This window comes from Struthio camelus, chromosome 21 (genome assembly GCF_040807025.1).
Source record: "Struthio camelus isolate bStrCam1 chromosome 21, bStrCam1.hap1, whole genome shotgun sequence".
Classification (NCBI taxonomy): domain Eukaryota; kingdom Metazoa; phylum Chordata; class Aves; order Struthioniformes; family Struthionidae; genus Struthio; species Struthio camelus.
In genome coordinates, this window is record NC_090962.1 from 3,704,976 (window position 1) to 3,717,142 (window position 12,167).

At 42.7% G+C, this 12,167-nt stretch overlaps 1 protein-coding gene across 6 annotated transcripts in view; it reads left to right on the plus strand.

Moving 5' to 3' along the window:
* DVL1 (dishevelled segment polarity protein 1) overlaps window positions 1-12,167 on the plus strand; it is a 117,244-nt gene continuing 105,077 nt past the window's right edge. For 5 of the 6 annotated variants that reach the window (XR_011135847.1, XR_011135846.1, XM_068916371.1 and 2 more), the window contains exon 1: window positions 13-409. Coding sequence is in view for 3 of the 6 variants with exons in the window: in XM_068916371.1 (XP_068772472.1) it covers window positions 240-409 (170 nt within the window). In the remaining 3 variants the exon portion in view is untranslated. Of the gene's footprint in view, window positions 410-12,167 lie in introns of all 6 variants that reach the window. The other variant, XR_011135848.1, reaches the window with a different exon arrangement.

Consider the following 12,167-nt stretch of genomic DNA (forward strand, 5'->3'; position numbering starts at 1 on the left):
CGCCGGGGGGCGGCGGGCGGCGAGCTGCCGTTCCCGCGTCGGGCAGCTAGAGAGCAGTGCAGGGAGCGAAATCCCGGCCGTGGAGCCCCTGCGCGGCGGCGGCCGGGCGCTGGGAGCTCCCTTCCTGTCTGGGGCGGCTCTGGGCTGGAGGCTGCGACGGACCGAGAGGCGGCGGAGAGCCGGAGCCGTCTGCCCTCTGCTCTGCGCCGCGCCGCGCCTCTCCCCTCCTCCCCTCGCCCATGGCGGAGACTAAAATAATCTACCATATAGACGAAGAGGAAACCCCTTATCTGGTGAAACTGCCCGTCCCTCCGGAAAAAGTCACTTTGGCTGATTTTAAAAATGTCCTCAGCAACCGGCCTGTGCACAGCTACAAATTCTTCTTTAAATCCATGGACCAGGATTTCGGGTGAGTTGCCGCTCGCAAATGCCGTGCGGGAAGGGGATTCGCGTCCCTTTCTGCCTCTCCTGCCTTCGCCCTTTCCCGGTGACCACCGAGGGGAGGTGTTGGAGCCTCCCTCAGTCCCCAAACAGAAGAGCACCTGCTTTGATGGCCGCGGGCGGCTGCCGTGCGCCCTGGCTTTCAACTTGAATCCCCCGTGTGTGCGTGCACGCGTGGGGAGGTCGCGCGGGCCGGGCCGGGGCGCTCGGCGGGCTGGCGGCGGCGGCGGGGAGCCGGGGCGGCCCGGGGCCCGCGGGGAGGGCGCGGCCCAGCCGCCCTCGCGCCGCGCACTGCGGCGCCCGCTCCGCGCTAGGCCCCGGCCGCCGCCGCCGCCGCCGGGGGGAGCGGCGGGAGCCGCCGCTAAAATGGCGGCCCGGCCCAGAGAGCGGCGGGACCCGGGGGACGGCGCCGCCGCTGCCGCCGCGGGACGGGCGCTGGGCAGCGTCCTTGTCCGCGCCGGGCGGCCCCCCGCTGCGCCCGGTGCGCAGGCCGGCGCCTCTCCTTCCCCCGCAGCCGGCGCCGAGGGAGGCAGGAGCTCCGCGGCCCGCCGGGGCTGCGGCCGGGGGCCAACGGCAGCCCGGGAGGCCGGTCCCCGGCGGCGGGGAGCTGGGGGCAGGCCCAAAGCAGCAGCTCTGGGGCTGCGGAGTCCGGCGCACGCCGCCGGCGCCGACAGCTCTGCAGCTGGATCCCCCCTCGCCCCCGCCGTGGTAAGGCATCTCAACTTGTTTTTCCGTAACTCCTCAGATTTCGAGCCTGCCTGGCAAGATGGGTGATTAATGGAGAGGGCTGGGTTCCTCCAGCCGCTCCCTCCCCGCCCTGCCCTTCCCGGTTGGTGCCGTGCAGGAGCATAACATCTGGCACGGAGTTTTTGGCAGCCTCTAGTCGTAACTGTCACCGTGTTGGGGCAAGGCCTCGACCCTTCTCTAAGAAACGCTTCACTGGGGCAAGGATGTTCTGAAGAGCTGAGGAGAATCAGGCTGAGGGTGTATTGAAAGGTTAAGCCTTCTGCAAGTGCGGAAATGCCTGCCTGAAAATTTAGTTGCTTTTCTGGATCTGCATTCGCACACAGTTGATCATACTAGTAGTGTGAAACGAGCAATTATTGAAATGATAACTTCGTTGAAGGACCTGCTGATAACGTGTTCTGCTTTATTCACCACTGATAACATGTTCTGCTTATCAGCAAGGCAGAAGACAAGGGACCAGACTTTCAAATGCCCTTTGTGATCGTCTAGGCCCTGTTCCTGACTAGAGTTAGGAGATACTTGACATCATTCTAGTTTACACACAAAAATATGGGTTTCATGCCGCCAGTCTTATTTATGCTTGTAGTAAAACAAACCAATGAAAATACATTTGACAGTTTGCCAGAAAGTAATTTTCAAAACATATTTATCCCTTTGTAGTAAATCACTTCTCTTTGTACTCACATCTGTCACTGGCAAGACAATCTTTACATATTAAGTGCCTTGCCAGAAAAAAGAGAGCAGATTTGGGAAAAGTAATATGGACCTGATGATAAAATAACACTGTGATTAACGTATGAATGTAATGTTTGGTGAAATATGTTGTCCCGAGTGTCCTTTTACATGTTAGGTAGACTTTTTCTTTTCTCTTACTTCAGGCACGAGACCTGAAGCCTTTAACTGATCATTGTTTCTTTATCCATGATGGAATGTGGATATTGTTTTGTTGACACGTATTTCTTAAGTGTCGAGTTGTTAATATTGGCGTGTTATTGCATTGACTTGTTTTAGTGGGTTGTGGAAACATTCTGGGAGAAACAACTACAGGAACTGCTTGTTTTCAGAATAAAGCCTTTGGAACTGTCTAGTCATAATTTTTTTCTCCTGCACCCTCAAGTGACAGGGCACATGCCCTGCAGCAGTCTTAAAATTCCAGCTATGAGTTTTTATGGAGCTACCTCAATAAAGGATGTTGGATTTATTGAGACAGCATGGACATTCGCACCCACCACTACAAACAATTACTGCTGGAAAGGACATGAACTGTGCTAAGACATGTTGAAGTGTAACAGGGATATCTCCAACACGTTCTGGGCTCTTTTTGGTCTTTGACCAGGTAACAAGGTTAGTAACACAGATTCTGCAGTGGATTTTCTTGTTAGTCCCAAAACCAGGGTGAAAGCTATCTCTTCTTGCCTTATCATGGAAATGGAGATGTTGGAAGATGAAGAGTTGCAAATGGATGATTAGGCTTAGGGCCTGTAAATTCTATTTCCCTTATTTATACAGCGGTCTTAAATATGACTGTGCAGCACTCCTGGTGTTTAAAGCATTGTCTGTGAGGAGGGTGGCTGTGCTTAAGTTTGTGATGCATTCAAATAGTGTGGAATTGGATGTGAACTGGATCAGTAGCAAATAGAGATGTGTAATCATTTGCCTAAAAAAAGGACAAGCTCTGGGGAAAACTTCATAGAGTGTTGGCAGATGAACACGTAACTGTGGGGTATGTGAAAACGTGAATTTGCAGCTAGCTAGTTGCTTTGTGGTAATTGCTTGTGTTTATCCTTTATGCCACAATACAGCTCCAGCAAACATAAAGTAGTTATCCATTGTTGAAAAGGGGATGCTGCTTCATCTTCATGGGAGGGTGCATACCACTGAGCAGTTACCATAAATCTGTAGAAGATGATGAGCTGTACATTCATGCTGGGCTTACCTGGGCATACAGAGCTTACCTAGTTTTTAGGTCCATCCCCTGCACATAACAATTAATAAAATTTGGAAAAGGTTGCATGGGTTAGTAATACCACAGGACTGAAGAAACTGATAATCTGAACTAAAAATTTTATTTATTTATTTTTTACAGTAGCATTAGGGGCTGCTATGGGACGGCATGCTTTGATCAGAAGTTATTACTGGCCTTAAAAAAGGGATCACTGGAAGGTATTCAGTAGCCTATAATAGACAGGAGGTCCATGTTGTCATTAAAAGCTATGAAAAGATATGGCTGGTAAATTAAAAGCTAGAGAGAATTGTGATCCTGCTATATGTTTAATCCTATGTAACAGGAATTTAACCCCAATATTGCTTATGTACCCTCACCTGACATGCTGTTAAATGCCTATATGCAAACATATATAACTTCAATTTGCAAGATATATGCTGTATTTCAGGGCCCACCATAGGAGTACAAGTGTGAAAAGAAAATTAGCTTCAGTATTGGGCCCTGTATTACCTAAAGATTTTCCTCTAAACTATAAAAATAAACAAAGCCCTACTTTTTCTCCCTGAGCATTTATTCTGTCTCTCAAGTACAGACATTTGCTTGTTTGTTTTCTTTTCTGTTAATCATCTGATTGCAAGCTGAGGAGCCAGAGCACCTGCTGCTGACAATAGGGAATCCCTATCTGGTCTTTGTTCTCCTTTTTTTTTAAACGAAATTAGAGCTATATTGCACGAGTGTTTTGTTAAAAAGCTCTCTGCAATATTTTCAGGGGTGAAAATACTAAGTTTGTCTTTTAAACCCTTTACTAAAAGCCTCCAAAAGTCTAACAACACACAAACTGGTGATAGATGTGCTCATTCGTGCAGATTGGGTTTTAAGATTGGTGCCTATATGTAAACATAAATGACATTTCTACTCACTTTATTTTGCAACTGAGCTGTGAAACACCATAAAATTGCATTTGTAATTTAAAAAAAAAGCTGATGCACCATTAAACAGTGCTAACAATAACACAGTCACATCACAGTTCTTTTTCCTTCCATGACTGTTGGATGTAATCAGGGCTTGGGATGCCATAGACCCAGGAGTGCTGTGTCTTTCTCCCCTTTTGTTCTTTCTGGGCTCTTCTAGCTTTGTATTACACCACCTTCCTGTGATGGGCTCTTTTCTTCAATTCCTGTGAAAAACAGCTGTGTTCAAACTGAAGGTGTGCTTTATGACCAGGGCTATCCATGAGGGTATCTTTATGAGTTTTTTAATCAGCTATAATGTTATATCACTGTCCAAGTAAGAGTGGGTATGCCTGATTTTCAAAACGACCCATGTGGACATAACACAATCCTATCCTGCAGGCCTTTTTTCTGAACCCGAACTCAGAGGTCACTATAAATTTGGGCCCAATGTCTTCTGTGTAAATATGGTGTCTGCTGTATGCTGAAGGCCTTTTTGTGAAGCACATGTTTACTTAATGGCATGTCAGAATAATTCCACTACCCTGAACAGGTCATCTTATGTGTAGAATTTATGCTTTAATTAGTAATTCTGGAGATGATGCAGCTTGCCTCTTGAGGAAAAAAGATGAAGTGACAGATTAAAACAACCTCATTTCTGTTATTAATTTGTCTCTCTCCCCATTCTGTTAGTATTGACCATCTCTTTATTCTGGCCTCCTATTAACTTAGGCAGTGTTGCTATGAGGGCCTTCTCTATATCTTCTCTGATGTGTACAGCCTTTCTTGTTTCTTCCACTTTACGGGCTCATTTCCTTTGTATCAAATCTTGCCAACTTCAGTATTTCATCTTTTTTGTTTGTAGCTGTTCTCTCTCTCTCTCTCTCTCTCTCTTCTCTCTCTCTCTCTCTCTCTCTCTCTTTCTCTGCTCTGTAACTTAATTATGTAATTGTGATAGCTGACATAGTTACGCAGAGTATTTTGAAAGGTTGTACTACTGAGTCCATTGGGGTGGGAATTCGTTGTCTTGAGATAGCTAGAAAAAACTTTATAGCTAGTGATTCTTGTAAGCCAATAAGCCAACTGTGAGATTTGCCTAGCCGTTAAACCAGTTTTTTGTTCCTCTCTCCCTAATTTTCACAAGAAATTATGATTATCAATCAGAAGAAAACTAATGTGAATCGTGGCCATCTTAGTAAGTGTTATAGTAAATATAGGATGGTGTTGATAATCTTGTCTTCAAACTGACATGTTTTTGTTGTTGTTGCAAATAGGGAATTATAGCTGCAGTGGCCGCTAACCATAACAAAACTATGTATCTAATTTCTCCCTTATGTGCCTGAAAATGTCCCCCAAATAAGAATTTTTTTCTATCTTCTGTAAGTGGTACTTAGACCTAAATTACAGTAACGTTTTGGTTTTAAATGTAGCGTGCGTTCTGTAGTTCCAGTCTTCTGTTCCTCACATTGCTGCTCCGTGGCTGCGCAGAACTATAATTTGGCATGTTGACTGCCACTTGGCAGGGCGGTTTTTAAATCCCAATATGGAGTGAAAAGTAGTTCTTGTGTTAGGAAAGCAAATATTTTCCTGCAGAAGTGGAGCCTCCTTGAGAAGCCAGTGATGAGGAACTGACTTTGCAATACTGCACATATTTTTTTAATTAAGGCACAGCCTTTCCTGGATCCTGAAATAATGTAATAAATAATTGTGTTCAGAAACAGTGTATGCATTGAACTGTTTCCAACTGTGAAAGATCAGAGTTCCTTAGAATTGGAGCGGAGATGGATTTGGGGCACAGAGCCATACCAGGCTCTGCTATGAAAATGAAGCAGTTACGTATTTTGTATACTTGTGTTGACCAACCAGTCTGCATTCACCTTTGCTTCTTGGAAAGAGCAGGAGAAGAATGTTACAGGAATGGTGTATTTCTTTCTGAACTTCAGTTACATTGTAGTTTACCACTATGCCTTGCAGTGTTAATGTTGTACTGTCGGTAAAGCTGTAGAAAATAGATGTAATGTGGACCTCTGTCTTCATTTTCCTGACAGTGTTACTGTGATATAGAAATACTTTTTTCTGTGCCGTTTCCTTCTTGATGGTGACTTCTACACTAACTCTTGATAGTGTGGACCTGTCTGTCTTCTGAATGCACAGGCTTTCCTACTGAATTTATGTGGGTATGATGTGTTGTCTTTAATATGCAGGATGTTTAACTGTGTTCAAACTTAAAGGCTCAACCTTTGTCAGTGGTTTGTAGCTTCTATTTTTCTTCTAGTCAGTGGCAGATTAAGATGGGACATTACGAGATCACATTATAGAATGTGGTAGTATCCACCAAGAATAGATTTAGAGAAGGTGCTATTTGTGATATGTCTTGGAGAAAAGGGGGATTGTCATCAGCTGACATAGTTGCTTATAGCAATTGATTCTCTTCTCTCAGGGGAAGAGCTTAGAGATTACTTCCTATCACTGGAGTTGTTGATTCTGGGGTTACAGCCACGCATCCTTGTAATAATCCATGTAATGCAATTTTGTTGATTCTTTGATGATTGAAAAAATGACAAATAACGAGTGCAACTAAAATAAAGCTATAGTTTCTGATGCCTGTGTTCTCATCATCGAAACTCTGACAACTGCATAAGCAGTGTAGAATCTATGCACATTGAATCTGCGTGACTGATCCCGTATTAAGAATTCCTAAACATGCCTTAAATGTTAGGTGTTTCCAGAGCTTTTCTGTATTGTATTATAAAACACTATAAATGACTTCCAAAATGCAAAGCTATAAATGCGTATGCTCCAGGCATTCCCGTCAGTTTTAATTCTGCTATAAAATAGCCTATTTTGAGACTCCGTTCTACTATTTTATCTCTAGTTAGTATAGGATGCTATGCTGTGACATAATTATAATATGAGAGATTCAGAGTAAGAACTATCCCATCTCAAATACATTGCTTGGGCCAAGTTCTCTGTACAAAACCTCATTCTGATAAATATACTCCGTAGAGCATTGTTCTGGTTTCCATTGTGCTGTTTAATCAAGATGTGAGTAGAGCAGGAACTACTGATAATGTCTTTCAGTACTGCAGGATAAGAAGAATAAGCTTGTCTTGGGCTCTGTAATCTTCATCCATCAAATACCAGAGTATGTCTATTCTGCTGTCCTTCTGGGTGAGGTTCAAGTCCTCATTCTTTCCATTGTGTGAACCAATACTCTTTTGATTATACTTCTTTAGGGAGTATTTGAGGAGTGGCTTTTTAGGCATTCCTTTGGTATCAGTAACAGAACTTCCTATTAAACTATAGTTTTAGGAGCAGCTGTTTCTTGCACAGAAATTGCTTTTCTTGGTACCTGGTGTATTGAAAACTAGCAAGCAGTTGTGATTTAAAGCTTAGGATTGTGAGCTGAATGGGCAATTTTTTTTACAGAAGAACAATATGGAAGCACTATTTTGTGTTTTTTCTCATGGAGACAATGTACCACGCTCTGTTTTTACACTTGTCCTAAAATAAGTTCTAACTTAGAATAAGGTCTAACTAAAAATGTCTAGCTATGGAGATCTAGAACAACTTCACCACTGAGAAAGTTTTAGAGGAAAGAGATTTAAAACCAAATTATTTTGTGATTTTTTTTTTTTGGAGGTAGAAATAAAAATAGGAGTTAGGTCTATTTGTAAATGAGGCTTAAAAGACTGATGCGCTAAGTGCCATTTGGACATTAGGCGTATATCACGTAGAAAACAGAAAGTTAACATGTTGTATGCACAGAATTCTGCGCTCATTGAATGTAACCACAAAAGCGGTTGTAAAAATCCCACAAGCAAAGGAACATTGGACAAAAATACGGAAGCCTTATTTCTGCCTATTTTCTGTCAATCAGATGCTGTGGCAGTTCTAGACTCTGAGCTAGCCAAACTCAAGAGAAAGCTTTTGGGCAGAGCTCTGTGCTTGGAAAACTGTTCCTGTTCTCATCCAGGGATAAGGCATCAGACTGGACAAAAGTGGCTTGCAGGTAGGATTATGCATTTTAGGTGGTCTCTTGTGCTAGGTAGTAGTTAGGGCATAGACTTTTTTGGTGGGGAAGGGGACGCGGGAGGGAGAGGTAATTGTTGCAACAAAGATTTTAATGAGGTATTTTTGCTGGTATTTTTAAGGAGATCCTCCCAAGACTACAGGCAGCATGAAAGGAAGCATACCTCCATACTTATTTGAAAACTGAACAAGCAGGTGAGAGAGACTGATATCATAGGTCAGTTACAGGTAGGAGTTTCTTTTTTTGAAACAGAATAAAATGAAGTGGTTCAAATTTTCATTAGAAAACATGGAGCTGATGGAATAACGTGCAGAGAGGACATGTGATAAAAGTAAATGCTCCTTGCCACTCTATAGTAGAAGGGTGTATACCCACAGAGCAAGTCTGTATGGGTCAGAGCTAGACAAGGGGAAGTTGAAGCAGCTACTGTGATCAAAACTTTGACAAGAATTTTGGCTCTATAAATGGAGAGTTTCAGAAATACTACACAGAGAGTGTCTGCAAGACTTAAATGTAGGTTGGATGTGAGTGTCTAGGGAGCAGTCAGAATTTAAGATGATATCCAGGTTACTGACTTGAGTGACAAGCAGGTAGATGAACCGTTAAGAAGTCATGTGCCAGGTAACTTTCAATGTTGAAATATATGTAAGGTTATCTTTACAAAGCAGTGATGTAGAATCTACTTCTGCGTTTGTTTTCCCATGTGCACCTCTGTCTCCTACCTGTCTAGTCTCATGTACCCTCTCGATGGTATTGAGCAAAGAACATGCTTTCAAGAGGGGGATTGAGTAAATAGGTTGTTCCCTGAGGGTAGAACTAACCAAAGTAGGTTTCCTGAAGATTTGTGTCCTTTCTGGGTTAACCCATGGTATTTTCCGCCTCATTTCTTGTCTCAGACTCTTTGGTCAGTGAGCAGATAGTCAGTTTACTTAGACACAAGGTTGAGAAGGATTGGGGCCTCAACTGATAATGCAGTCATGATTTTCTCTGTGTATCTGTGTAAATGTCTATAGCATGTTTACTGAAAATACCTTCCTGATGGCATGTGGGTTTGGACAGATGAAGCAACAAATGGATTCCTTTTAAAGCTTTTTCTCCTGTGCTCTTTTTGCCCACACTTGCCTGTCTGTAAGCTAGAAAGGAACAGTTGCATAATAGTCAAAGTTGTCTTAAGGTCACACAGACAGCTCTTCCATGTGATGTAAACAAGCATGGCTGACCAAGAAAATGAATGCAAGGCCCGTGCAAGGCTGAATATTATGGCCCATGGCTAAGTTTACGGCCCTCCTCTGCTGCTGCTGCCAGCTTTGCTTTGCTTCAGGAGGTTGTAGCAAGTTATATAGTGGCACTAAAGTGCTCTATGGGCCTGATCCGAAGCCTGGTGAAGTCACTAAGTCTTTCTCCTGATTTCACTGGCTTTTGAGCCAGTTTTCAAGGGAACTCTTCTGTCACATGAGCAATACTGACTTGAATGTGAAACTTGCTGTGGGTACAGTGGGAGCAGAATACTTTTTAATAAGCTCTTTCCTCAAAATTATGCTTAAAACAGTGGCTAAGTAGGTTGAGAGGAGAGGGATACATTTATTCCAGGCAGAGAATTCTCCAAAGCTTCTAACCAATTTGATGGTGGGATTTTTATTAATTCTTTGAGATGGCTAATAAGGCAGAGTACAGTGACTCTGACTTTACAGTTCGGAGGGTAGGTCATGGTTCCTTCCAGCTTTCATTCCACTCAGCATGGTCTGTTGCACACCTAAATGCTGTAAACTTTGCAGCAATCTTGATCTGTTCTTGGCGGAGGAGCTCAAAACTGAAGGCCAGGTTTCAGCTTGATTCAGTCAATTAAATCTGGAATAATTCTGAAAACAGAAGGGCGAGACCTAGGCCTGAATATCTGAATCAATAGGAACTGCACAGAGGCCTTCAGGAGAAAGGAGAGTCCTTAAGACAGGAAGGGAGATTTCATTAATGCCTGTAGAATGTTGAAGTACTGTTACCTAGTGGAAGAAAATTGATAGTTATGTAGTTAAAGCACTGAGTTGAGACTTGGGGTATGGAGAAAAGAATTTGCATTCAGCTGCAGAGTTAGGCTTGGACTCAGCAAAGTACTTGAACACACTGAAGTGTAGTGCTGTGTTGAGGCCACTTGCCCAATAAGAATAGTCTTTCTTTCTCTTAGGTTCTTCCTGTTTTCTCTGCTGAAATCGATAAAGATTTTTTAGAAGCTGTGCCTTACTGCTTATGTTTATACAGCACCTAGCACTGTGGTGCTTTACTTCTTGCTGACATCAGAAGGCACTATTGTGATACAAATAATAAAAATATGTAGAAGAACATCAGAGTCATAGACCCCAAAGCCCATATTTTTGTAACCACAGTACATTAGCCTACACATATTTTGCCAAGCTGATTCTGATAGCTGTCTGCAGTGCAAGTCACTGCTTATTTTAAAGACCCAACTTTAATGTAATCTAAATACTTAAAACAACCAATTTTTCTGCTGGAACCTGAGGACTGCCTTGCTCTGGGAATGGAGTATGTTGTATTTATGAAAACCTAATACTATGAAAACATGCGGAAGGGATACATCAGGTTTGGTCTGCTTCCTGTAGCTAGTGATTTGCAGTGAGACAAGTTAGAAAAACAAGTTTATTGCTATTCATTTAATGAACACCTTCCCATAGTGTGTGCACAGTTTTCATTCCAGTACTCAGGTAGCCTTGTTTTGGCTTAAGCATACACACACAGACTGTAGAGCTGTTAAAAACATTAGCCATCTCTACAGGATTGAAGTTCAGCAGCATATCTGTGTTTTATATGGGATTTATGAAATAGTACTTTCTGAAAGATTATCACCCTTCTAGTCTGCCGCAGGAGAGCGAGCAGGCAAAAGCAGATGCACCAGGAGAAGATCCACATTCAGCACTTTGAAATCAACCATAAATAGTAAGGGAATGGATTAAAATTTGAATTAAGTAATTCATTTACATGCAATATTAAAATCTATAAAGATCGCCATGCTGTATTTGAGATTAGCACAGCAGGCTGCTTTCACTTGGATTCTGCTTGCCTTCTAGCATGTCTGGCATTTTTGAAAATAGCTTTGTTCATGCTCACCTTTGAGATTCCACTTTAAGTGCAGTCTAGTGGGGGTTACCATGACTTGTGGAAATTGGTTGATTGTCATTCTGATTAGTACTTTCAGAGAATCAGAATCTCAGATCTGAGAGGTCTTAGTTGACCAAGAAATTGTATTCTCTTCCCCTTGAACATATAAGTTATGGTTAGCTTATATGTGACTTGATGTTTAAATACTAATTTGGAGGGCATTGTTTAGGGGTGCAAAGCATTTATTTCAACTGTTGTGCCATGGTATTAGGTAGAAAGGCTAACAAGCTGGCGTTTATGAAGTTTGGTGATTTTTCTCTGTCTGCTCATCGCTGCTAGAATTCTATCCCTCTTCCTCCAGTCTATATCTTCTTTAGGAATCATGCTGGCTGTTTCAATATGGATATCTTGATAAAGTTGCTTCCTTTCTCTCCTGTTTTGCACAGCAGTTGAGGTTTCTGAATATCTGTAACTGGAGTAGGTATGTTGTTGTGCTTGATACGATTGACAGTAGGTTTTTTGCTTTCATCTCCATACAAAATGGTCTCTGAAATGGCGTTTTTTTTCCCCCTAAAGCTCTGGCTAGTTCTCGCTCTCTTTTCTGTGATTCCTTCATCATGAATAGACATGGAGAAAGGGTGTCCATCAGTGCCTCTGTGGAGCTGGTATTTGTCTTGAGGATGTACTAGACCTCAATTAACTTACAGTGTGCAATCTTGAATGCCTTTTGATTGGTAGAGATTTCTGATTTGCTATTTCTCTCTAAGGGCCCAACTTTTTAGTGTTTCTCTTGATTAAATAGCTAGTCCACTGTCTTTATTGCTGCTTGGTCCAACGTTAACATCTCTAGGGTAAATGTGTAGGATGATTACTTGCAGTTACAGTAATGGACTATGTTTACAGCCTAGTCACCTGTCTTTGAAATGAGGAAGGTTGAAGTTTC